This window comes from Tarenaya hassleriana, unplaced genomic scaffold (assembly GCF_000463585.1).
Source record: "Tarenaya hassleriana unplaced genomic scaffold, ASM46358v1 Cleome7, whole genome shotgun sequence".
In the NCBI taxonomy this organism is placed as follows: domain Eukaryota; kingdom Viridiplantae; phylum Streptophyta; class Magnoliopsida; order Brassicales; family Cleomaceae; genus Tarenaya; species Tarenaya hassleriana.
Window position 1 is genome coordinate 2,283,627 of NW_010969548.1, and position 26,435 is coordinate 2,310,061.

At 37.1% G+C, this 26,435-nt stretch overlaps 6 protein-coding genes across 8 annotated transcripts in view; 1 reads left to right on the forward strand and 5 right to left on the reverse strand.

The window, feature by feature from the left end:
• LOC104801540 (myb-related protein Myb4-like) overlaps positions 1 to 632 on the reverse strand; it is a 1,485-nt gene extending 853 nt beyond the window's left edge. The window contains exons 1-2 of the mRNA XM_010524849.1: positions 500 to 632; positions 274 to 403 (exon numbers count right to left, since the gene is read on the reverse strand). Of these exons, the coding sequence (XP_010523151.1) occupies positions 274 to 403; positions 500 to 632 (263 nt within the window). The remainder of the gene's footprint in view (positions 1 to 273; positions 404 to 499) is intronic.
• A 6,468-nt stretch (positions 633 to 7,100) lies between these two features.
• On the reverse strand, positions 7,101 to 10,098 carry LOC104800871 (protein root UVB sensitive 2, chloroplastic). Its single transcript, XM_010523852.2, has 10 exons — positions 9,966 to 10,098; positions 9,727 to 9,858; positions 9,377 to 9,465; positions 9,172 to 9,256; positions 8,922 to 8,981; positions 8,733 to 8,826; positions 8,478 to 8,575; positions 8,114 to 8,293; positions 7,845 to 7,967; positions 7,101 to 7,747 (listed from the first exon to the last, which is right to left on the reverse strand). The coding sequence occupies exons 1-10, from the start codon at positions 9,975 to 9,977 to the stop codon at positions 7,316 to 7,318; spliced, it is 1,305 nt and encodes a 434-aa protein (XP_010522154.1). The 5' UTR covers positions 9,978 to 10,098; the 3' UTR covers positions 7,101 to 7,315.
• A 1,234-nt stretch (positions 10,099 to 11,332) lies between these two features.
• On the forward strand, positions 11,333 to 13,730 carry LOC104800872 (transcription factor bHLH10). 2 transcript variants are annotated; one of them, XM_019200967.1, is made up of 5 exons: positions 11,339 to 11,419; positions 11,521 to 11,659; positions 11,871 to 12,692; positions 12,807 to 13,211; positions 13,380 to 13,730. In XM_019200967.1, exons 3-5 carry the CDS (start codon positions 11,883 to 11,885, stop codon positions 13,479 to 13,481), a joined length of 1,317 nt encoding a protein of 438 aa, XP_019056512.1. In that variant the 5' UTR covers positions 11,339 to 11,419; positions 11,521 to 11,659; positions 11,871 to 11,882; the 3' UTR covers positions 13,482 to 13,730. The 2 variants fall into 2 exon arrangements, with proteins under 2 accessions (XP_010522155.1, XP_019056512.1); XM_010523853.2 differs by lacking the exon at positions 11,521 to 11,659 and having other exon boundaries at positions 11,333 to 11,419.
• An 872-nt stretch (positions 13,731 to 14,602) lies between these two features.
• LOC104800873 (ethylene-responsive transcription factor 15-like) lies at positions 14,603 to 15,979 on the reverse strand. Of its 2 annotated transcripts, XM_010523855.1 has the most exons (2): positions 15,737 to 15,979; positions 14,603 to 15,423 (listed from the first exon to the last, which is right to left on the reverse strand). In XM_010523855.1, the coding sequence occupies exons 1-2, from the start codon at positions 15,741 to 15,743 to the stop codon at positions 14,750 to 14,752; spliced, it is 681 nt and encodes a 226-aa protein (XP_010522157.1). In that variant the 5' UTR covers positions 15,744 to 15,979; the 3' UTR covers positions 14,603 to 14,749. The 2 variants fall into 2 exon arrangements, with proteins under 2 accessions (XP_010522157.1, XP_019056516.1); XM_019200971.1 differs by lacking the exon at positions 15,737 to 15,979 and having other exon boundaries at positions 14,603 to 15,473.
• A 1,969-nt stretch (positions 15,980 to 17,948) lies between these two features.
• LOC104800874 lies at positions 17,949 to 20,448 on the reverse strand. Its single transcript, XM_010523856.2, has 2 exons — positions 18,572 to 20,448; positions 17,949 to 18,470 (listed from the first exon to the last, which is right to left on the reverse strand). Exons 1-2 carry the CDS (start codon positions 20,341 to 20,343, stop codon positions 18,278 to 18,280), a joined length of 1,965 nt encoding a protein of 654 aa, XP_010522158.1. The 5' UTR covers positions 20,344 to 20,448; the 3' UTR covers positions 17,949 to 18,277.
• A 161-nt stretch (positions 20,449 to 20,609) lies between these two features.
• On the reverse strand, positions 20,610 to 26,396 carry LOC104800875 (autophagy-related protein 9). Its single transcript, XM_010523857.1, has 10 exons — positions 26,036 to 26,396; positions 24,394 to 25,095; positions 23,980 to 24,300; positions 23,148 to 23,370; positions 22,789 to 22,968; positions 22,492 to 22,698; positions 22,183 to 22,260; positions 22,009 to 22,079; positions 21,766 to 21,876; positions 20,610 to 21,646 (listed from the first exon to the last, which is right to left on the reverse strand). Exons 2-10 carry the CDS (start codon positions 24,972 to 24,974, stop codon positions 20,791 to 20,793), a joined length of 2,628 nt encoding a protein of 875 aa, XP_010522159.1. The 5' UTR covers positions 24,975 to 25,095; positions 26,036 to 26,396; the 3' UTR covers positions 20,610 to 20,790.
• Between the last annotated feature and the right edge of the window lie 39 nt (positions 26,397 to 26,435).

The window sequence follows — 26,435 nt, forward strand, 5'->3', positions numbered from 1 at the left end:
AAATCATCAACGCTTGGGGGGGGGGAAGACAGTGGATAGAAATTATAAAACTTAAAAATCAAATATATAATACATTAGTTTCACACATTAATTAAAAACTTTCATATATTACTCTTTCGGTATTTTGATTCACTATTTGATTTAGAGTTACTTTATATTAAGAAATAGGTTGTCTAATTCGGTAATCGATCATATTTATTCACAATTTACGAGAGAGGAACGATATTTCAATGTCGGGGATAAAAAAATAAAATAAAAGAAGGATGAACAAACCTGTTGCCGAGAATCCCATGCAACTTGATGATTGTCTCTTCTTCTTCAGGCGTGAAATTCCCTCTCTTAATGTCGGGTCTGAGGTAGTTTATCCACCGAAGCCTGCAACTCTTTCCGCATCTAAGTAACCCTAAAACTCAACATAAAAAATTAAAAAGAAACTTATGTATATATATGTGTATGTATATATGTATCTATCGATAAAAAAAAACAAGAGAGAGAGTACCGGCGTGTTTAGGGAGAGCTCGCCAATTGGGATGGCCGTGGAGGCGGATATAATCGATGAGTATTCGGTCTTCCTCCGGAGTCCATGGCCCTTTCTTCAACCCCATTTTCTCACAGCATGGTGCTCTTCCCATCTCTCCGGAGAGAGAGAGAGAGAGAGAGAGAGAGAGAGAGAGAGAGAGGGTCTGAGATTAGAAGCTTAGAGACGGATGTTCATGGAAAGCAGAAGAGGCCAAATGCTCGAAGCGAGCGTGGAAAAGGGCAGTGAGTGCTGTGTGTACATATTGCTTATAATATTTATATAATGCGACTGTCGGACGAAGCCAAGTTTGAATGTTTTTGTCTTTACCAAAAAAAAAATTGAATATTTTGTACACACAAGTCCAAAGCTTTTGCCACTAATTGCACGTTTTGGTCTACCAACCAAGGAGATCTACGATCTTTTGTCTTTTTATGTTTGTACCGTAAACAATTAAATGTTTTGATTTAATTGTAGCTTATAATCCAAAATATATTGGTTGTCTCTCGATTTCGATATTAGTCTAGATCTTGATACATGATAACCGGTTTAAAAAAAAGTTTTGATTTAGTATGAAAGTTGGTGTGCTTTGTAGTTGTAATTATTGTGCTGAGGGTAATTTGTCCACGTTTTGCAAAATACCCATTTAATACTTCAGTAGATTATAATCAACAAAATAAAACAAATAGAAATATATATGTTTTAAAAACTTTCAAAACGATACATAACAGATATTTCAAAATTTATTATCCAATTACATAATCTCTAATTAATATTCTCTCTTTTATGATACTTTCTATCTATCTATCTATCTATCTATATATGAGTTATGTTTATCGATTAAAGACTAATATAATGGATAAAAAAAATCTTTCACATTTATCTAAACATATATTTATTAAATTTCGAACTCGATTAAATATTAATGTAATTGATCTAAATAACATCAGATGATCTTAATAATAATCGGGCTTCATTTTATTTTTTTCTATTGAGAATGGAATTTTGTTTGTTCGACCAACTCTCTAGGATTCAATATCCTCGAGAACTGAACATACAATTAATCTCGATAGTGACATTACATATATATGGACCGCCGGGGCGCCATATGATATGAGGATATGCAAATATTTTATTGGACTGTTGCGTTGTCATTACCATGTTGTTGCCCATAATTTACACGAGGAAGAAATCTACGAGTAAATTTATGTATCGACAGAAGAATGTGGGCACAAACATTGAACTAAATAATTAATTCCGAGTTGCATGTCGATTCATTTCCGAAATATTGAGGCTATACAAATCTGCTCGTGGATCATGTTCTCATAAATAAAGGGCAGACATTAAATGTATTATATATAATTTCGTTATTTAAACAAAATTTTGGCCTTAATTAATCTAGCCCAAATCTATAAGCATGTGCTTGAATGGTTATTGCTATTATTCTTCACCAAAAAAACAGAAGTGTTATTATTAGTTTGGATTTTGGAAAAAAAAAAGGAAAATTGGCTCGTAATCTCCACCAAATCGATTTATTAATATACACGTATGATAATATTTTGTTTCCTTTTGTTGGGCGGTCTAAAAAAACTCGTGCATATATATATAATATACGTACACGCACGTCCCAATTAATATAATATCATAATATATTTTTGATATTCGTGAATGATTAATAATAATGTTACATTTAAAACACACGTACGCCACCATATGAAGATCCCGTTATCTAATATTAGAGCCAGTCCAATAATATACATATGCTCTTTTACTTAACCCTCTTTCTTCTCTCATTGAATTTTTTTGTACGTACGAAATCGTACGTGTGGTCTTTGTTTTATGTTCTATATGTATATGCGTGTATACGTATATTCTGTTCACACGAAGAAGTAATAACTTCGTCGATTGAAAAGGCATTGAACAATAATATATATATATATATATATATATATATAGAAATATTTTCGAGAGTTGACGCACAAATATAAACACGCATAGAGGGTCAAGGAAATAGGCTATAAGTGCTCATCAACAAAATCAGTAGGACCAATATTGTCACTTTAGTTCGGGCTTGTCGGGCGACCTATATACATATACATGTGATACAATCTTGATTTATATATATATATATATGTCTGATACATCTGAAATATTTATATGAATGCAATATAACATCACTCGTCTTATTTTTGCTTTGCAATTCTAAAGTGATAAAAAAAAATAATCAAGAATTAAGAGTAATAGCAACAAAAATAAAATGAAATAAAACACCTGATTTTGGCTCAATTGGTAAAAAGTGAGGTAAAAAATTTTCTCAATCTTTTGAAAGATGTGGTTGAATAAAAAATCCGATAAATTTTCAAATATATAAATAAAAAATAATGCCGAAACATTATGTACGTGGAGGAAAATCGAGGCACTTAAAAGCGGTGTCACCATTTTAACTTTTTCTTGTGTCACTAATTAATTGATAATCAGGTAAATCATCACTGTTTTTTTATATAATTAAAAATTATATTCGTGGGTTTAAAAAAAGAAAAGAAAAGAAAGAAACGCCGCATCAATTTTATTTACTCGTTCCCCGTCAATGGATCGATCTACTCTTTTGGTGCGCATTGATGTACACAGTTTTTCTCATTTTGTCTGCATTTTCCGGAGCAGGAATTAAATTCTGAATTTTGTTTCTTTATAATATTTTTCTAGTTTTAAAAAAAGACTATAATTCGATTCCGTTCAATTCAATTTTTGTTTGAATTCATTTTTTATTAATAAAACTTTAATTAAAAAATATATATTTTTTAATTTTAAGATTTAATATGAATTAAAAGTTTTCAATTTAAAAAATTTATATATTTATATGTTATTCTTGAGAACAAATTAACTGAAACGATTAAAAATTGTTGAAAGATAGGATAAATCCCTAAAAAATATCCAAATTTATCAATTTTCATTAAATAAAATCTAAATTTTATTTTTTATCAAATAAAATCCCAATTTTATTTTTCAGTTGAAAATAAACCCAAACTTTATCACTGTTGTTATTTTTAAACCTAAACGTTGACGTGACATACGATATTCTATGTGACAAGTCAACATCTAATTAACCGTATTCGATACGTCATCATCAACATGTTACGATATCAGTACACCATATCATCGATAGACTTAAAAATATAACTGTTATAATGTTTAGATTTATCTATAACTTAAAAATAAAGTTGAGGTTATTGACAAAAAACAAAGTTTTTGTTTTATTTTATGAAAATTGATAAGTTGTTTTTTTTTTTGGATTTTTTCTAAAAGATATAAACATTTAAGACCTAATTCGTCAAAAGAAATAAACTATATATGACCTTTGTGATGCTTAAATTTTCTCCCACTAATTTTAAGGTCCCACTATATATCTATAAAAAAAAATGCCGTAATTGGTTGGTAACGACGAAGATTTCACTTAGACCCCAAGTCATATAGTTTATGTAAGAATCTTTCAACATGTAACGTTTTAAATTAAGTGTATATAGACCTAAATGATAAATTAAAGAAAAACGTTATCCAATTGCCATTGTCAAAAAAAAAAAAAGACATCTCCTATTTTTTCCCCTCCTTTTCATTTCTTGATTTCTATATTTTTTCCCATATTATGGAATCACTAATTTAATTTGATTGATTCGACAGATTCGGTGGATAAGATATAAATTTTTTGAAAAAATCACATATAAATACTTGAACTTTTACAAAATTTTCAAAAATATATACGCGAACTATACAATTTCTAAATAAATACCTTAACTTTTTAAAACTTCCATATAAATATCCAAACTTTTAAAAGATTACCAAATAAAACCAAAATTCATTAACGCCGTTAAATTTTTAATGGAATCCGTCGATAATTGATGACTTAGCGTCAACAGATATTGTTTCATTTGGTAAAATTTTAAAATATTAGGTATTTATGTGGAAGTTTTATAAAGTTTAGGTATTTCTTTGAAAATTTTGTAGTTCAGATATTTATAAATATTTGGGAATTTTAAAAAAGTTTAAGTATTTATATATGATTTTTAGTTTAACCAAATTTCAATCTAAAAATATTGAGTGTAATATTTCAAAATCTAATTTTGTATCGATGAAAATTGACTATATGAAATTTGAATTTCCGAAAAAGAATATTCAGATGCCTCAAAACTTATATTTTTTGTAATCAAAATAATTGTACTTATCCGAAAATAAAATCGTAAAAATCTAACTTGAGTCGCTAATAACATCGTCTGTAAAATCTGAATTGTAATTCAAATTTGTAGCATACGAAAAAATCAAACAATTTTACACCAGTTTAAATAATCACAATTATTCACATTAAATAACAATTATACCATATATATTAGTTATGACATTAAACCACAGGTTATAGAATTTCTAACCGTTTTTACTATAGTCAAAGAAATTTAATATATATATATATAGAGAAAACTTCAAAACCATGTATATATATACTGTGATCGTTTTGGTTATTATCCAAATAATCGAAATAAACCGAATCGAATAAGACATAACTGTAATCGAACCAGATTCAACATAAAAATCGATCCGTAATTGAACCGAAGCGAATAAAAAATAACCGAAAAATCCGATAATTTCTTTGAAAAAACAAGTTTTTTACAATAAAAAAATTGAATCTGAACCGAACCGAGTTAAAAAAATAACCGGACCGAAATTTATATAGAAACCGAATAATCATAGTTTTTCTATAAACGATATAAGCGAATTCGAATATAATCTCCGAAGCGAAACCCGAAATAGACACCTCAATATACACATGATGACGTAAATGTGACGGGACAAAATCGTATATGTATTACATCGTGTTTCAAAAGAGAGTTATTTGGAATTTAAAATCCTACATTTGATTGATTAATATTGATGGACAATGGTAGAGGAAATCGAATAAAACGAAAATTAAAAGAAAAACAAATTGCCTTTTCAGTCGTGTCGGAAAGAAAAAAATGGCTATCCAACGAAAATGAGACCGACGACAAATAAGAAAATCATGGAAAAAAATGAAAGAGAGAGAGAGCCGTACACATGGTTTGACCACTCGTAAATCGTTTTTGGGGTTATTGGTTAAGTCTGACAAAAAGAGGTGGTGTTTTATAAAGTATGATAAAATAGTTATGACTGTTGCAAACTATACCTTTTTATAATTTTTTGACAAAACTATCCTTACTTTATTGTATAATTTCAATATTGTCATTTAGCGTCCCAAAAAATGTGCAATATAAAAAGTAGATTTTTTTGGAAACCGTGTAATCCGTGAGAGCTGTTTTTCATCTGGGAGAGACTGTTTTTATCCGGGAGAACTGTTTTTTGTCCGGGATAAATGTTTTTCATCCAGGAGAGTTTGTCTTTTGTCCGGGAGAACTGTTTTTCGTCCGGGAGAGTCTGTTTTTTGTTCGGGAGAGTCTGTTTTTTGTCCGGAAGAGTCTGTTTTTTGTCCGGGAGATTTTTTTTTGTTCGGGAGAGTTTGTTTTTATCCGAGAGAATCTTTTTTTGTCCGTGAGAACAGTTTTTTGTCCGGGAGGATTGTTTTTTGTCCGGAAAAATCTGTTTTTCGTTCAGAAAAGTTTGTTTTTTTGTCCGAAAGAACTGTTTTTTTCGAGGGAGTTGTTTTTCGTTCGGGAGTGTACGTTTTTTGTCCGAATGAAAAATAGTTCTCACGTATAAAAAAATTTGTTTTTTATATAAAAAACATTTTTTCTCCTATGAAAACAATTTTGTAAAAAAAAAGTATTCTCCCAAACGAAAATAGACTTTTTCATATAAAAAACATTTTTTCGGATAAAAAAAGTCTTTCTCAAATGAAAAAAATAATTTTTTCGGACGAGAAACAGTTCTTCTTGATAAAAGAAAAATTATTTTTTTCGTATACAAAAACAATTAAACCAAATAAAAATATATTCTCACAGATAAAAAATAATTATTCCGGACGAAAAAAACAGTTTTTCGAGATAACACAATTTCTGAATAAAATATATTTTTTATGCTGTAATTTTTTTTTGAATAATGGCAACATTGAAATTATACAATAAAGTAAGGGTATTTTTGTCAAAAAATTATAAAAAAATATAGTTTGCAAAGGAAGGAAAAAAAGGTATAGATTTATAATGACGTGACGTTTTTGGATACGGGTACAAATTTTCCCATCGTTTTCTGTACCATGAAGAAAGATCAACTTTACTCATTCGGCCATTTTATTAGATTCCCTTTTAAATGGTCCAAAAAAAAAGATATGACATATGATCCAATCTTATATCCAATTTTTTTTTTTTGTTACATGGAATTGGACAAAAGTGGCAAGGAGTGTGGACTGACTGAACAGTGTTCCCTTTCACTTTGTCTATGTCGGTCTCATTAAAACATTATATCCGTTAATCCATAACCCGTGACCAAACCTATAACCCGGATTACACGAATACACATATTTATAAAATTGATAATGTCTAATAAATAATTAAATTTTCTGTCAAAATAATTCAAAACCATACAATTTATGTATCCTTACAATAGTAAATAAAAATAATAAACATAATAATTTAAATATATAATAATATTATTAACCTAAATATAAAAGATACATTTATAATTTTTCAGCTTTCACGAGTCGCGAACCATATGCTTTTTTTTATTTATTACCCGCATTACGCTGAATCTGGAAATGCACGATGGCGAAAAATCACGTCATGGACGAGCATTTTAACGTCGAGGCTTACAACCCGAAAGGAGCAAGAGCGAGTTTAGATATACCTAAAACGCGAAGCGGGTACCCGTGCCATCGAGAAATCTATCAGTATGCCATCCCTTTGCCTGCAGCTCCGACAAAAACGGATTGAATACATCGTTCATCTTCTCATACGCGTCTTGCAGCATCACATCTTTCGGCTCTTTGTACGCCTTCTCCATCGACATTGCATAAGCAGCAACTAACCATCCTCGGAGTGCATCTTCACCCGAGGCATCGTGCTCCAACACCATATCCGTCCAGCCCTTCCCGGGGTCGGGATTCAGCAGAAATTTCTCATCTGCAAATACGTCTCTTAATCTCCGAAGCTGTGAAGGTCTCACAACCTTATGCAGAGCCCTTCCCACTCTCACATTCCCTGAGCCTTGTATCAGTTTTTCGGGAAACAGGAGATTTTCTTGGTATCTTAGACCCGCGGGGCTTGGGACTTCTCCTGTCTGATTTCAGACAGCAGTTAGGAAAAAGATTCAGATTATGACAAGGACAGAAGCGAAATCATAGAGGATTGAACTGAACTACAGATGATGATGATACCTTGAGGAAATTAGCAACGATTAAAGCAGTTCTCTGTGGATTCAGGGTATTGATTGGTACAACCCTCATCTGCTCTGTGACACTAAACACATGTACCACCGACAGTATTGTCCCTACCACTAGCTGCAGGAATCATTCTCTCTTTAAGATTAAGAACGTTGAAGATGAAAATATCCAAAGGGATTCTCAAAGAATTGTAATCTAAAACCTTAGGATACGTAAAGAATCAATCAATACACAATCAAGCAGTATGAGCAATATATATATACCTTCCCCTGCATCGATGAACAAACTGTAGAAGCAAGATGTATTCCAGCCCCTAAGCCGACAACGTTAAAAAGAGTAGAGATGGCTTCTCCTTTGGCAAAAATATCGCTAAGATTTCCTTCTTTGGCGAATGATGAATAGATAGGTAGTCTTGTTGCCCTTGCAGCGACCACAGCCATTCCCTGTTACACCGAACAAGTGAATCAAATTCTAGCCGTTTAATCATTTTCTCGCATCAAAAGGGACGAGGAGAGCGCGTTGGATCTTCCTGAATACAGTTTCCTTCTACCCTTTTGGAACAAAAGCATTCACATCATTAAGAGCTGATAAATTCTCCATTAGGTTAGATCATGAGAAATGCATCACCTTGGCGAAATTCCCTAGACCAGCCATTTCCAGGAATAGATGCGGGCATAAGGGAGAAAGAACCTCAAGGCCAGTACCAAGATCGTAGAGCACGTCAGCTGGAAAAAAACATATCATGTATTATAGTCGGAACCAGAGATAGTGGATGATACTTCCGCAACACAAGGATCCTAAAATTATGTCCTTCAGACATGATAACATTGCACTGGTAGATACACACAAGTAGCCAAGATATGTTCAAAGAACCGAACAGACCTAAAATTCTCCAGCGTTTTGGTTCAGAATCCATTCTTGCACCCAAATTGCTACATATAAGCTTACCCACATGCTGCATTCCATCTTTCAGAATCTGTTCAGTAACGAAAGTGCCATCATCCATTTCACTTATAATTGGAGAGTAAACCGGAAACGAACTAACCAAACAATCGGGGCAATGCAACATACCCAGCTGACAACAGTTGCTTGAGCCGGTGTAGGTCGCAAACCTGCAGCAAAAAGCAATGACTGCAGAGGAGTGAGATGATAACTATATATCCATTATCCATTGTTAATCTCGATTCCGCAACAAATGAAAACAAGACACGTAGCTCCGATACAGAAACTATCAAGCCGGATTAAGACAATGGGAACTATGGATTACGAAGTTGTAACTGACATCAACCTTCAAATGCAATTGCAAGAATCAGAAGAAGACCTGAGTTGACAACACAGACAAAGCAGCGCTTGAGAGATGCTGAAGTGCCCGGAACTGCGTGTATCTAAGATATCCCTCGTTCACACTGTATTAGAAGAAAGCTGGAATGAGATCTCTGTAACAAGGAATTCTTCTTCCATCTCTGTCATTGTTATTACGGTGAATCTCCAGAAAAAAGACAGACATACACATTGAATTGAGTCACCTGTAAGGATATCCCGAGGGGAAAAACTTGTTCAAGAAGGATTCAACCATCTTCTGGGCAACAGGTCTTGTGTCATCCACAAGTTTAACCTACAAACACCCAGATAGCGAAATTGGCATACAATTATCCACATTCAGAGCAAGATCAAACAGAGGACAGGACAATGACAGCGTTTCGCTGGAAACATCTAGCGAGAGCTCTTGACATTCATATTTTTATAAATGCCCATAATCGAGAATTAAGAACATGAGAAATTCCGGAGACCTGAGGTTAGAACACGAACAGAAAAATCCGGAAAATTTCATCGAAAACTAGTACGAGAGGGGGAGAGAGAGAGAGAGGTGGCTTACAGAGAGATGACCATCGGGTTCGAACTGAAATCGGCGAGAGACAGAATCCGAAGTCTCGAACCAGTAAACGGGAAGGTCATCCGTCTTCTTCTCCGTGATGGGTTCTTCCTTCTTTGTGATCTTCACCTTCTCCTGTTTCGTACACAAGCGATGATTTTTTTTCCCTTCTCAACCTTTCCACAATTCGGTTAATGTACACGAGAAAACTCAAAATAAGAAAAAGGTATGAAGATCCCCACGAGAAAATTCATGTCGGAGAGGCGAAGACACAGTACGAGCTCGAGGTTGGAGCCGCTGGAGTTCGAGAGAGCCGCCGCAATCACCCGAAAGTCCGAGAGAGAGAGCAAAGAGCAAGGGAAGTTTCGGCAAGGCAGAACGATGATGCCGAGAACGGCGTCGTTTAGCTCCATCACTTTTTGTCGTTATCGCTCCCTCTACCGTATATTTACCAAAATGCCCTTCAGTACGTCCCCTGGACCTACTTCCACTACCGGATTTCGGCCCAAATGGAAATCTCGTGATCCATCAAACAACCACCCTGGTCATTACAACCATATATATATATATATATGTATGTAACTAAATATTTAAAACGTACAAGTATATTTTTAGTCCTCCATCTTCACAAAAATCGTGAGTTTTTGTAATAGGCTTTATTTTTCATTTTACGTAGACACTTTGTTTTTTTTTGGTAAAATAGACAAAAAAAATTTATATTATGAATTTTTTTAATTTATACGTAACAAATATTGAAAAGATTATACATAACAAATACTCTCAATCTTTTGGGAGATATTTTAGATTATTAAAAAAATATTCAAAAGATCCTGAGAAAGTCATAAGGAAAGTAAAAAAAAGGATTACCGACTTCTATGTTTTAACAAAAAGAAAATTCTATATACTTTTTGGAAACTGTTATTTTGAAATATAATAATATAACTCATTTTTTATGAATGTAATGACGGAAATGCCCCCAGACCGTAAGCATGAGATTCTGCATGGGACCCATCCTTTGATTCTCTCGAACCAACCGGGCCGTCATGCCACAAAGGGCAAATCACATGACCCAACCAAACCACCTCAAAATAAAATAAATAAATAAATGTATGGTTTGATTAAAAAAAATACTATGGTTTTACAAAAAAAAAAATCACGTAAAATAGTTTCTACAACATTTATTTAACGTAAGTATATTATTCATGATGCCATAAATGCATAAGAAAATACAAATTTCATGAATGTTCAGCGTTGGAAAACATACTTTTTATCATGAAAATGAATGGGTTTTCAAAAGCTTAAAAAGCCTAAGCATTTTTCTTTACGTGATTCTCTTATTAACAACTTGATGATACAAATTAAACTTTAATTATGGTTGTTTACCGTTTTGACTGATTATATTTTACGATGAGGTATAAAACTATAAATCATCAACGCTTGTCTTAAATAGTAATTCGAAAAAATATTCAAATGTTACAGTTGGTGAAAAAAAAAATATTGAAGAACAAAAAACACATGATTTGGTAAGTTTGTTAGGATTCATAACATACAAATGAAAAGTGAAATGTATTTATATCTTCCTCTTGTTCGTCGCTCACTCTCTGCAGTCGTCCGGACAATTCACAGAGAGAGAGAGAGATTCATCCTTGTCTATTTGCAAAATCTGTTCTTTGCCTGAATTGATAATTCTAGCTCGGTATTATCTCTGCAACTTATTTTTTTCGGAAACTTTTTTTTGTTATGTTTTCATTTTGTTTATGTTATCTAAATCTCCTAAAGACAGAAACCTTGAATTAGGTAGAGAAAATATTTTCCTGGGAAACTTTGAACGAGAAAACACAGTTAATCTTTTGATTAGACGAAAAGAGTTTTCCAGGCGAAATTGTTCCGACATGAGTTTCGGCTCAACGGTGGGAGCCGATTTCTTCGAGTTTAGGTTTGATTCCTTCTTATTATTCATGTCACTCGGTATCGACCTTCTGTTTCATAGAATCTGGGAAATGTGTTGAATCGTCATGGGTTGTTGCAAGGTCGGATTTTTCTGTCATGAATCAAACTAAAGATAAAACCTTGGCATGGGTTTTCATCGCTAAGTTGCATTTGGAAATCAAGAACTACTGATGATGATGAATGTGTTCATTGTACAGAAAGTTGTAGGAATGTACGAAGAGATGGGATGTTACGAATCGAATGCTGCTACGGCGGGACCAACCGCCGAGAGTGGGGTCTCTCAGGCGGTGGAGCAGCCGCAGCCGCCGACGCAGCAAACGGTGGTGACGGGAAGCACTACCAACAGCAACTGCAGTGCTGAAGTTGAAGATCTCTCTGAGTTTCACCTTAGCCCACAGGACACTGTCCCTGCTGTGTCTGAAAATGTTGTTCAACTCCAGTTTCATAACCAGGTTCATGCCAACGCTCCTCATGATCATCAAATCCAGATGGTTCAGGACCTATCTGGGTCTGGTTACGTGCCGTTGCAGCAGTACGTTCAGTCGAATTGGGAGGGTGGCTGCCAAGATTTCGTCAATGTCGGTCCTGGATCCACAACAACAACTACTGACCTTCTCAGTCTATTGCATTTGCCCAGATGCTCAGTGCCTCCTTCTATGCTCCCTAACTCGTCACTTTCGTTTGCAAACTCGAGCCTTTCGGACATTATGGGAGCATCTTCCGTTGCTTATGACCCACTGTTCCATCTGAATTTTCCTCTGCAGCCTCCTTTTAGCCGAGATCAGAGCCAGTTGCTTGGGGTGGATGATCAGATAGATGCAGATGGAGGAGTAATGTATGCTGGTGGAAACAACCATGGAGAATTTGACAACGGGATTCTTGAGTTTAACACTGACATCGTGAACCGTAAAGGGCAAGGATCGGGAAAGAAGAAACCTTTTCCCACCGAACGGGAAAGGAGAATTCACTTCAAAGACAGGTTTCTCGAGTTGAAGCATTTGCTTCCTAGTCCCACCAAGGTTAGATTTCCTTCCATCCCCAAGTGATTTCCCCCAAGAAAGTTTGTTCATTCCATTTCCTTTCCGGTTGCCATGGCTTCAAAATGAAAAACTATCGTCGATTCCTTCGATCAGGGTGACAGAGCATCCATTGTTGCAGACGCCATAGAATACATCAAAGAGCTGCTCGGCACAATCGAGGAATTCAAATTACTGGTGGAGAAGAAAAGATTCGGGAAACACTGGAGCAAGAGAGCGAGAATAGAAGAAGACAGCGAGAACAAACCCCTGAGCGATGTGGACCAATCATCCTTCAACCATAACAACTCCCTCAGATGCTCATGGCTTCGGAGAAGATCCAAAGTTACAGAAGTAGATGTCCGTATCATTGACGATGAAGTAATCATCAAACTTGTTCAGAAGAAGAAGATCAATTGCTTGCTTATGGTCTCCAAAGTTCTTGATCAGCTTCAGTTGGATCTCCACCATGTCGCCGGTGGACAGATTGGTGAACACTACAGCTTCTTGTTCAACACCAAGGTGCATAATCTCATTTCTGCACTGCATTTTGGTTAGGTTGTCTAAATTCTCAACCTTCAAACCAAACATGTAATGCCCATTTCAGACAAACACAGACCCGGAAACAGATTTGGTCTGAATAGCTCTGGTGATGTTAAAACATTTTCTTTTGGATTTGGATTGTGGCAGATATACGAAGGATCATCCGTGTACGCGAGTGCGATAGCTGACACACTTATGGAGGTCGTTGAGCAACAGTACATGTCTGCATTTCCAACCGATGGCTTCTAGACCCGAGATCCAGTGACTTATCAAGAAACAAGTAATCCGACTAGTGAAACACTATAACTAGAGGCCCTTTTTCATCTCATTGTATAACTTCTTCTAGAACAAATGGGTCCTCACAATCATTTAGTCTCTTTTCGATGTTCTTGAACATCTTTGTTGTTGCCATTTTGAGATGTCTGATTCCGGACCCGTTTGCTTTGTTTGTTGCCATGAAGAATTCTTAGGAAACTGGAATATTATCTCCTTTTAAGTTTACTTTTTGTTCATTGGATTCCTTGTCCTCTGGCAGGAACGTTAGGACATAAACCCGCTCACTTTGTAGTCAAGTTGTGTGGTTGATAGTTTTAAGGCAAAGCAAAGCATGAAACGCTCTTATATTGTCTGAATTCTCTGCACCCATTTTGAAGCAGACATTCAGAAGCATATTAACAGAAGAATATCATTGGCCCTGTTCTTGTCATATTAACCGAACCTGACCCAGTTTCTTGATCTGGCTAAATTAAGCAAGAAAAGAAGTGTTCTTGTCATGTCTTTGGAAGGACCTTGATGCACTGGAAAGCCAGACAGAATCGCCAACTTGGAGGAGGGCCTTTGTCAGTGTCCAAGTTGCATAATCAACATCACTGTGTGTCTTTTTGTCATGGCCATGATCTTGACGTTGGTTTCTGACGATTTTAGAGAGAGAGAGAGAGAGAGAAAGTTCATATGTGTAGTTCAAGATGCATTCTTCCTTACCAAACCTGAGTTGGATGAAATCTCCATTGTTCTTGTAAGTTTTGGTGACATATTGTATATCTCTTTACACTATATCTCCTAATTGCATATGTACACGTGGCTTTTATGGTGTGTATATATATATTGCAATTCATGTGCAGATATCTTTGAACTGGTTCTTCTTTCAGTTCTCCTGCACGATATCTTGCCGCCTTTTCCTTGTCTTTTCTCATGTCTTCCCTTTTCCTTAGAATAAGATTTTTAAAATCAAAAGCGGATTCCTCTGTCTTGAATTTGCGTTTGAAAGTTGGAAAGAAAACGAGAATCTGAAAGATCAAAGCAAACATAGCTACCAGTCAAGAATTTTTTTTTTAAAAAAGCACGTGATATATTATAAACTATCATATATATTGACAAAATATCGATTCACTTTCAACGATATTTGGGCGTTACATTGACAGAAATTTTCATCGGATAATGTCCATGCTACATATTTAATCCATGAATGAAACCGAAAAAATAAAAATAAAAACAGAAACAACATCTCCCCGAAGAAATCAATCACAGGAACTCATGAGCAGCTGTTCCAAGAACTCAGCGCCCAAATCTTCAAGAACCAGAAGTGTGCCATTACCAGTTTCTTGATTTGTCGTGTCTTTGCTTCCTTTTCTGCCCCGAGGCCGGCTTTGGAGGGAATGTATCCGTTTCAAGGCCATGACAGGGGACCCTCCGTCGAATAGATTGAGGTTTTGGAGAGATTCTCTGACCACATGGACCGGGAAATTCAGAACGGCCAAGGCGCCTTTGAGGGCGAAAGCCGCTTGGTCGTAGGCCAAGGCCGCTTCCTCGGCCGTGTCGAAAGTTCCGAGCCATACCCTTCTCCCGTTCCTCGTCGAATCCCTTATCTCGGCCGCGTATTTCCCCCACGGACGTCTCCTCACTCCTCTGTACGATCTCTCTCCTTTCCCCTTCGATATCCCTTCCACATTATATTCCTCTCCTTTGATCGTTTGGTAGCGATTAGGGATGGAGAGTCCGGATTCTCCTTCGAAGAAGAATTCGTCACTCCAAAAGAGCGATGACGTTTCTTGTGAGCTCAAGGAAGAGGATGAGGAAGAGGAGGAGAAATCTTGTCTTTGATAATTTGGAAATAAGGATGATTCCATTTCTTCTTTCTCTCTCTCTTGTGTGTTTTTTTTGGCAGTGGCATTGAGTTTGAAAATAACGTAACCTGTGTATATATATATATATATATGGAATTAAAAGAGATTGGACATTTGAAAATTGGGAAATATTAGAAAATATAATTGGTTATTAATATTATTTTTTGTTGGTGGAGTCGAAGGAGGCTGCCGTGTTTATAATCTCCCCTTACGTAATTATCGAATTAAATAATTCGATGTAATTTAAGAGATATGATAAAGAAAATGCAAGATGGTAATAGGATCTCTAGCGAGGCGCCGGGCGGAGAGTTTCGGTTATTCACCACGTGGGTCAACACAATGTTTGGAATGACGACCGGCGGCGGGATTCCGACAAGGTACCTGACATAAGCTGATGATGACATGGCACAGATCTGCCACGTCGGCTTTACCCATCTCCTGTGGGACCCACTCAACCATGGTCCGGGCTTGGGCTTGCGTGAAGAAGCGGCAACGGCCAGGAAAAAAATTTCAAAATCATGGCGGATTATCATACGTTAGTAAAATGTAAGGGTAAAAATAAACATATTTTATTTGAAGCACTGTAAAATCACGGAATATTATGGCTGAATATTATTCTTCACGTATTTCCTTTCATTGCTTGTAGAAAAGTATTCTTATGGCTTGAAATGATAAAATCATATTATATAATATCATATAATCAAACGGATTAATTTAATTTGTTTGTTATAAAAGTTTTCTTAATGAAAGCAACGACCTTGACCAAATATGAATAAAAATTAACAGTAAAACGTCACCAAGTTAATAATATTTGGTTAAATCTTATTTTTTTACATTAACTTACACTAATTCTTATTTTATTTTTCTGTGGAATCAAAGGATTTGATGCCAAATCAGCCAAGGGATTGTTTTATGTGGATAAATGTTAGTTATCATATAGAAAGTTTTGATATGATGGACCACAAAAATATATAGTTATCATATTCCAACTTGAAATAAAATAATAATAAAATGTAATTGACAGAGAAGGTGCAATGAACACTTCATCCCTCGTTCATCATCTTTTTTTTATCTCACTTTCTGCCAACTCTTAATTAGCAATTTAGCCCAAAAATGGGTAAAAACCCTAAAAAACCTTCAATTTGTAAAAATATATACTAATAAACCTTTAATTTGAAAAACTGTCATTCAATCTCAGAACTTGTAATTTATCACTGAATAAAACCTCGAACTTGCAAATTATTGCTCTAATAAACCTTTGACCGGTTTGACCACAATTTCAGACGATCGAAAATCCACGTATTAACGGATTACTGATATCACCTTATATACGTTGTCAATTTTAATTTAAAAAATGACATCAGCAATCCGTCAATACATGGATTTCCGATAGTTTGAAATTGTGGTCAAACCGGTCAAAGGTTTATTAGAACAATAATTTGCAAGTTCGAGGTTTTATTCAGTGATAAATTACAAGTTCGGAGATTGAATGACAATTTTTCAAGTTAAAAGTTTATTTGTATATATTTTTGCAAATTGGAGGTTTTTTAGGAGTTTTATCCCCAAAAATTTTATTTGGCATGATGCATTTGAGTATAAATAATTTTTACCCCATAACAACAAAATGAAATAAGGAAAAATATATTTGATTGAATAATGGTTTGTGCATTATAAAACTCACAAAACCAAGACGTTGGTATTTGTTAATTTGGAGTGGATAATATAACTGATCAACTTTGCAATATAATAGTTTTAAATTAAATGTGTAAGTGTATATATAGATGTATACGTATATATCAATAGATTTCTGAGATGCTTGAATTTCTTTATTTATTTTGTTTGTAAAATTTCGAGCGTTTATTTACGCTATTGCTAAAATAATTGGAAAGCTTTGACAATATTTTAATCGGTGTGACGAGTCCGAAAAAAAATAAAAAAAAATGGATGGTTTATCCGGCAGGGGAAAGCAAGTGCATGAATCTTCTTTTATGGCACGTGACAAATTCGTTTCGTGACTCAAAACACTTTGGAGTGATAGATAGATCTCTTCTCGAGTATATTATAATATTAAATATTACGCCACCATGAGAGAAAAACAATAATATAAAAATTAAAATTAACTGAATTTAACACTACAGTCGAAAACCCACCACATACGTACGTACGTACATACATACACATATAAATATACATATATACACACAACATCATCATCATCATCATCATCAAGCAATCTTTGCATTCCTTGACCAAATACAAGAATGTATTCTGTATTCATGCTGAATACGAAAGAGATGCTTCAGATTTGCATGTAGATAAGGTGTTTGTTCATATTCGACTCATAATTTGGGCAAAATTCACTTGGTTTTATCATTCAGGTCCGCGATTTGTTTTCCAAAAAATTATTATTTTTAAATATTTTTATAATTCTTAAAATATTTTGCATTGTTATATTCGGCTCAACCAACTCGCGAACTAAGACGATTTGGGTCGAACCATCGTGAAAAACCGGTCAAATCGGGTCCAGAACGGGCCGGTTCGGGCCGTTTTGCATCCCTAATACCAGTGCACAACGTTAAGCATAGCTCTTCAGTGAAATAATTTGCTCTATTTGGTTAGAAAGACATCATTCATGTCCAATCAGGAACATGCTTCAACATATTCAGAGTTTGGTTATGAGACAAAGCTGCAACTAAAAGAAGGCAAGAACGTGAACCCTCTTAGCAAAGCAAGAACAACCAAGATCGCGTGATTAAGAACAGAGAGCTTTTTCACAAGAATCAGATCATCCGGCGAGCAGAGTTCAGTTCAAAGAAGCTAGCAGAAGATTCTGAATCAAGGAAACTAAAGAGTTTACGATATGAGGTATAGAAAGGGTACCGCTTTGATTTTGTTCTTGGTGAGATCTTCAGGTAAGGAAGCTCAGTGCGGAAGCTTGGTTTTGTTGGGCAAAGGCAATGCCTTTGACGGGAGATGATTTACGGCAGCACCTCGGGCCTTCAACCGCAGTTCCTCGAGTAGTCTTTTCGCTTCTTTCAGTTCATCTATTGCCCCGTCTCCGTGGTTGTCCCATGCATCGATAACTCTCTGTTGGAACTCTATTGCAAGTCCATAGCTGTAATTTTTCAGACACGAAAAAACCCGGTTATGTATAGGCATATCGACAGTGGATGAACTTGAGATATCGGATACCGAAAAGATCTTCCTTTTCCTTACTTTCCCATGGATCCATAAGCTTTGGACAGATTCTGGCATGCATCGATTGAATCTGCATGGTTTGGACCAAGGGCTACATCCATGATGTCCTTGGCAACTGCAAACATCTGAGCTGCAGATTGCGGCCTTCCGAGCTCTAAGTAAGCTGCTCCTAAATTGTTATAAACATATCCAACTCCAAAGTGTTTGGACCCGAAGCTTTCCTTCAGCCTCTCGGCTGCATTCTCCAGATACTGAACTGCCTGAGAGACGTTACCCGTAAAGAGAAGCAACCACCCGAGCCTCGCGGAGACGCTTCCCTCAGAGTGCTGTTCTTGAGCGAGGTTCTCTAGTATGCCCAATGTCTTCTTTAGTAACGAAATTGCGGTCTCGAATTCATTCATTGACTCGTACTGCATTGCTACCTCGGAGTATGCCTCCGCAACTTCCACGGGGGATACGGTTTCCTTCTTCTCGAGAATCCCGCAAGCAATTTCCAAACACTTCTTTGAATCAGCCTGCTTCTCTTGATTTCCCAATGCCTTTGCCATGGATATGAACACCATAGCTCGGGTCTCGCTCTCCTTTTCTGTTTGTTGGACCATGCCCTTTAACGTATCGATGGCCTCTTCGTATTTGCCCAATGCAATTTGCATATTTGCAGCATCGATCTCTGCACGGAGCAACTCCGAGTTCAATCCCCAGTTCTTCAACACCCTCTGAGACAGCTCGTTCTGTTCCAGTGCCTTGTCATGCTGCTCTAACCCGGTATAGATCACGCCGAGAATTCTCCTGTCGTGAGCAACCTCGGCCGAGTTATTACCCAATGCCTTCCTGTGTATCTCCAATGCCTTCAACGCATATGGCAACGCCTCGTTGAAATTCAAAACCGCGACATAGGCTTCAGCCAGATTCCTATTAGCCACACCCAATTCCCTACTATCTTCTTCCAAAGTCACCTCCTTTATCTCCAGACACTTCTTGAGATTCTCAAGAGCTTCCTCTCGTCTTCCCATGGCGTTCTTAACATTCGCCAGCTCGAGCTGTACCGCGTGGAGCACAGGCTTTAAGTCTTCTACACTATCACCCTCTGCCTCCAATCTACTCAGAATCCGATTTGCTTTGTTAAGATATCCTAAACTATCACTAAACCGTTTCAAGCCATAATTAGCGGAACCTATCAATTGCAACGCCATGGCCATAAGCAGAGAAGGTTTATCGTCCTCGCAGAAAGATTTAAGGGCTTTATGGGCATAAGTCAGAACCTTTTCGGGGTCCTCACCATCGCGGTCGAGCTGAAGCCCTAGTTTCAGAGAAGCTAAGCCCAGCTCCTTCTCCTCGAACGACGACTCCATCTCTTTGAACAGTTTGAGCATCTCATCGGTGGTCTCCGCCGACTCGAACGCCTCCTCAAGATCGTCTTTTTCCTTCCTTTTCATCTGCCTTGACGACAGCTGACTCGGTTTCTCGACAAGGGTGTCCAAATTCCGACATGGGTTCTCCCGAAACCCACCCCTGTTGATGATCAGACCATGGGTTTTGCCGCAAGTGGTGATTTCGCGACTGGGGGAGATGGGAGAAAGCGAGGAAGCAGAGACTGCATCGGAGATGTAGTTTAGTTGAACACGAGGGGAGTTGGGTCTGAAATTGCGGATATTGAAGCGAGAGATTAGAGAAATCGAAGCTCTTTTCATGGTGGAAATCGAGAACTGCGTCGAAATCTCGTTTTCTTTTTTCTGGTTGATTAGAAATCTTGCTAAACCTTGGCATAAACCCTTAAAAGCTGTACTCATTCACAAATGACCCGAAGAGAAAGAAAAAAAACCTGAAAACACCGTTGCGTCGGGAAAAAAAATAAACCTTTGTTTTTTTTTTTTTTGTAACCAAAGACCGGAAGAGTGCATGGAGACAAACCGATTGAACTTCTGGTCCTAAAGCCTCCACATTCTGCAAATACACAAATGTATACACTGATCAGTTCCGATCAAAAGGATGTGTTATATCAAATTTCAACCTCATAAACACCATGTGTAAGGTTTGTTTTCTGCAACTTTGCATGGATTTTAGATTCTGTATCATTCTTATACCAACGATCTGACAAGAATCCTTATATATATACACAACAAAGAATTGAACAACGTTTATTTTAGCATGTTTCTAATCCAAAGAAACGTGTACATGCATCCCCTTTTCTCCACCAGAAACCCTCAAAAACCTTATCCAGAATTCAATTCCATTTTTCATCCCAAACCAGGTGGGTCTTGAGGATCCAGGATTAAAGAAGTTTCTGGAGGTCTAGAACTATATACATCGTCGAAATGGAGATTCATGCCGGCTTCAATGTTATCGTCTATGTACGTGGTTTTGGACAACCTCCTTCTGGCACTTCCCCAGTCAAAGAACTGTCCTTGTTCTGCTTCTTCCTCTTCTTCTATGCTCCTGTCTGATGAGTTGTCGAACAAGTTTCTAGATGGGTAAGGCTGGAGGAAATCGGGTGGCTCCATGAAGCTTATTTCCGGGTGAGCAGTACCGTGAGGACGCCATCCTCTGTCCCACCAGTGGCTCCTACCTGCAGTATTTCCATTGCTACCCATCTCATGAGGGTGATGCAGAATGCTCTCCTTGAAGAACTGGCCTGATGTCGTTGCCTCCATGCCGGAAAGCTCCCTGTTATCATTCAGCCGGGCTTCCCAGGATAAGTCGGCGTTGAATCTTCCCTCTTCTCGCCCCGCGTTAGGAGGTGCCCAGAATTCTCCAGCGTTTAGATCCGTGGGCAACACTTCATCGTCTCTCGGGTAGTTGTGCAAGAGGGAATTGTTTCTACCATTAGGCTGAGAAGTGTAATACCAGTCAAGAAGATAGGGGTGATTCCTCTGATCCGGATCCATCAGCCACAATGAATCAGTGTAGTAACCTCTCGTGGTCATGCTTCTTGGAATTTCTCTGCGAGTAGTGGTGCTGTCTATTCGGCCACGAATAGAGAGACCTTCTCTTGTGTTTAACCCATGAAGCTTCTGGTCCCGGAAAGTTCTGAGTTTTGAGAGAAACTCCTTTCCTTCAGAAGTTGGTTCCCAGGAAGGATAGCTACTCTGGAAACTGCAAACAGATCAAGTGGATCGATTGTTCAGACAGGACATACTACCAAATCTGCAGATGTTACAGAAACAACCGAATATGTCAGACGATGCAAGCAGAAGTTCGATGATGCTCCCAACCTTAAGAACGATTTCTCCATCTTTCCCTGAGAGCTCCTCTGCTCACGAGGTACATCGTGTGGTGAACCATATTTGACATTTCCATGGTGCTCAAAGTCAAATGCACTAAAACTGCGAGAGGAAAGGCTGAGGATCAATACCATTCAAATATCGTTTCCAATGAGGAATGAGCTGAAAATGATTTATCATCAATGTTTTAAGAGCTATTCATGAGGAACAGAGGAATAGAAAGAGTTGATTAACCTGCAAACATGACCTACACCTTCAATGTCAACCGTGAAATCCCCGATGAACTGCAGTATGTCATCAACCCGCTGCAGAATAAACCCAAAATGTTTCAACACATCATTCAATCACCAATGGAAATGAAATATTAAATGATAGAGAAACGTGAAGAAAAAACAATGAGAAATAAACCTTCGGTACAACAAACATAAGCAAAAGCGGTGTAAGGAAGATCGAAGCTGTCTCCTCCAGTAGCATCATTCCGGTATACTGCATTGCAAAATTTACAATTGAATCATGAAATACTCGGGGTAGTTGTTCAGAAACTAGCAATGACGAACAAGAGAAATAAGATCATGTTTATTGGTACTGTAGAGTGTAGAATCAAAGAAGAACAAGAAACCTACATCATGGAATTAAGGAACTGTAAATAGCTTGTCCTATTGCCGCCACAGAAGCTTCATGAGAAGAAAACAGAAATTAGGACTTAAAAAACGTTACCTGAAACAGAGTCTCAAACTCCATACGAACATCGTCTGTATTTTCATTACCACGCCATCTCTTAGGCATATAGTGGTTGTGTTGGACAACCAAAGACATAGTTCCTACTGGGTCAAGGACCAAAAGTTCATCTGAAATGGCTGCCCGGCTGATAGCTGTAATAGCTCCGAAAACAGCAGCATACCATAACAGGTTGCGTCCAAATATCTATACATGGAAAATAATAGATTGCAATCCACAAGATAATGACCAATATAATATGCATATAAATGCCTTTAGGTTGCCAGGGATTCTTACATGGCCCTCGAGAAGATCTTCTTGGAGAAACGCAATGATGATTAATACAGCAGTAAAGCCACCAGAAACAAATGAAATGAACTTGGCAATAATGGAGATGATGGGCGATGGGAATTGCTTCAGATATTCGGAAGCATGCACTATACTGCTATTAATCCGGTGCTTGAATAAATGGTCAACCTGTCATACCAACAAACAGTAGAGATATATAAAAAACAGTACGTCCTCTAAGTTTCACTAAAAAAAGTGAATTATATTCTTCAACGTTAACGAGAAATCTCAGTTTTGGCTTTTGGGTACAAAGGCCAGATGAAGGTAAAACCACATAACTCCAGCCTTTTGAAGTATAATACCTATACCTCGTTGAATTCCCTGAAGAGCCACTTTGACAAATTGGACCATCTTCGAGAAGATGCAGTACTTGGATGATTGTAGAACTGCTCAGCATGCTTTAGGAATAGATACACTAACATAAAGATGACAAGAAAAGGCGACAGAAGAAGCATTGCAAGCCCCACCACAAACAGCCGTTTCTTCAAAGTTCTTGGGTTTGAAACAAATTCCCTTCTTACCCGGAAGTTCCTGCAGAATGAACATATCTCTATTAGAAATAAATGAAGAATCCTTTTCATAAGACATATTTCAAATTAGAAGTCATACCAGTCCACAATCTAACATACAAGTAAGAATAAAAAGATTGATGTATATGTGAAGGCCATGTCTTCTGGACATCTTAACTAACTTGAAATGTCAATTAAGATTGAGCAATATGGAGTCCCAGGTACATAAAATCTATAATCCAGGTTTGTCACAAGCACTTCAAAAAGCATCCAACCTAGACTCACAACAAAAGATTAGAACTCAGCAAGCAAAACACAACCTCTTTATTCTTAAATACTAAAAACTCATCTACAAATGCAAAACCCACCTACTACTCTACTTTCAAGCTTCAAAAACCCATTACATGCAAAAACATAATAAGGTAGAGGATTTTGGATCCATAGCCATACAAAGGGATGAGTTCACTATACTCAAAATTTCAGCTACTGAATGCAAACCCACCCACTACTCTAATTCCAAGCTTCAGGAAACGAATACATGTAGAAAATAAAGGTAGAGGAATTCGGATGCATAACCATACAGTGTGATGAGTTCCCTCTCAGATCAAAGATAGCCCGGAAAATATCATACCGATCAAACATGCTCTGCAGTATGCACCAGTTAAGGGTCCATTCAAGGGTTTTTGTCAATACAAGGCGAAACGGTGTGCCATCTGGTGCAGATTTGACTATTGGACCGGCACCTGGGATCCAATGGGAAATTGGGAAAGAAAGCACACCCTTGTTGAGCATTCCAATCAAGTAATTTTCCTTCCGCATGAGGCGCATAACAATATCATGAGCCGATAGATCCTTAACCACACAAAGGGGTTCTGAACGTTGCAACTGAACGACCTTTTCAATGACAGCTGCCCAAGGCATGGTTTGGATTTCATTGTCAGTGACATGGAGACTGCAAAGATAAAATGAAAAGAGAACAAACTGTGAATTGAAACCTTTGGTTTATAACAATAACTATTTCTAACACGTAAGCCTTTTCAAGTACCTGTTATAATAAAAGTGCCGAATGCACAAAGTATCCTTCAACTGAGCAAAAAACCTCAAGAAGCAGAAGATCCAGTATATAGAGAAAAGAACCAAATATCCGACAATTATAGCCTTTTTAGGCGTAAAAGGGGATAAAGGATGCTGATAAAGAGCTTCTTTAATGAGATCACATGGCTTAGTTCCTGATTCAACTGCATCCATTCCACATTTTGCATTTCGGAGGCCTTCCCAATTTACATACAACAAGAAAAAGCCTGAGAAGCATATGGTGAAGCCAATGCTTAGAAGTTCAACAGCCCATTTTATTATAATGCACCAAAGTCCTTTGTCGCAGTAATAGCTGTACAGCCTTTCGAAAAAGAGATCCAGATCAGCAATCAGTTCAACATTTAAACTTTCTCCATTAAGAAGGCCCGAAGGGCTCTCGCTACCAGGACTTGGTATTCCTCCATAGTTAGAAAGCTCAATCTCATTAGGCACATTATGAAGCAAGCTGGTGGTCAAAGATGACGATTCATCACGTTGTTTCCATTTGAAAAGGCTGAAGGAATTTGGAGCCTTTTGCCTAGTGTACATCATTCATAAACACAGACAATTGGCCAAAAACTCCAGTCCATTCCCCCAATTATCACGTCAAAATTTTAGGAGCATGGAACCCAAAAGAGGCGCAAACAATTCTGTGAATTAGAAAACATGAATCCTGCATCATGCAGAAAGACATAAGTTATCTACAGCCACAAGTAATTAGTAAGAAATTATGAACAAATGTTTGCTAACTATGTGACAGCTCTTCTGTGCGAGCATAAAGCATCCTATCATGTCCAGTGACGTGTTTAAACTACAAGCACATACACTCCAATGCAGTAACCGATGTGAAATATCGAAATGTGAAATTATGGAAGCAGAAAGCCCGATACATATGAACAGGAACAAATAAAATAGACACTATACAGGTGTTTGCATTATACTTCATGCATTGCCAGACATCAGTTACTACAAAAGAGATGCCTTGACTATGGTCAATACCCAAATTACTATCCCATTCATTTGTCCTAGCAGTGCAGCAATCAATGCATCAACTATAAGGACAATACTAGAAAGAAAGGTTTGCCAGGACATTTGATAGCACTGAGAGATCAGATAACAGATGAACTATTAACTGTAAGACTGAAAAAATTTAACTTTCCCGCTCGTCCTCTCCCAAAAACTAAACTATCAAACTCTCCTAACTAGCCTCATTGCAATTATATATCTCCACAAAAGTACTAGGCACCTCGTACATAACACAATGGTTCGAACGAGAGAGAACGACAGACGTTGAAACAACATTCACGCAACAGAGTCTTATAGAATATGCCTCGATCAAGCCGACTTCCCTACAGATTATAAAATCCACTAAAAGGAGAATCAAGAACGAACTTTCTCGATAAAACAGCACGGTACCTTCGGTTACCCCCTATCTAGTTTAGACCGGTACCCTTCCTTACCCAATTTGGATTTTAGACGCCAAACCCAATACCCAAAACCAGCGGCAAACAAGGTAAATTTCCAAACACACAACCCGATTCCCCTCAAAATCACTATTCAATCAACAAAATTCGAACTTTTCGATCATAACCGCTGAAAAGATCAAAACTTACCGCGACCCACGAAACCAACAGTTGCAAGAAATCTGTGAAAGCGAAGTTCAGTAGCACCCATCAAGAGCAAATAGCCCACGCAAAGTGAAAAACCAAACTAAAAGAGGAAAAAATCAAGCGTTGGATCCCTTTGGGTGTTGTGAAATTCAATCGGTAGCTTGAAAGGACAAGCAAATTGATCGACGATCAAACACGAAGGGCGAGAAGGGGATTTGGGTTACGTGGAAGGAAAAGGAACTTATATATTTATTCCCTCTTCCTGGGGACTATCGCTTTTCTTCTCCGTTCCCAATTCTTCCCGTCATTGAAGAACTTAACCAAAGAAACGTGTTCTCAAGCTCTTTCTTTCCTTTTTTTTTTCCTTTGGAGATATTTTTTTAAAAATCTCGATTCCTTCGTC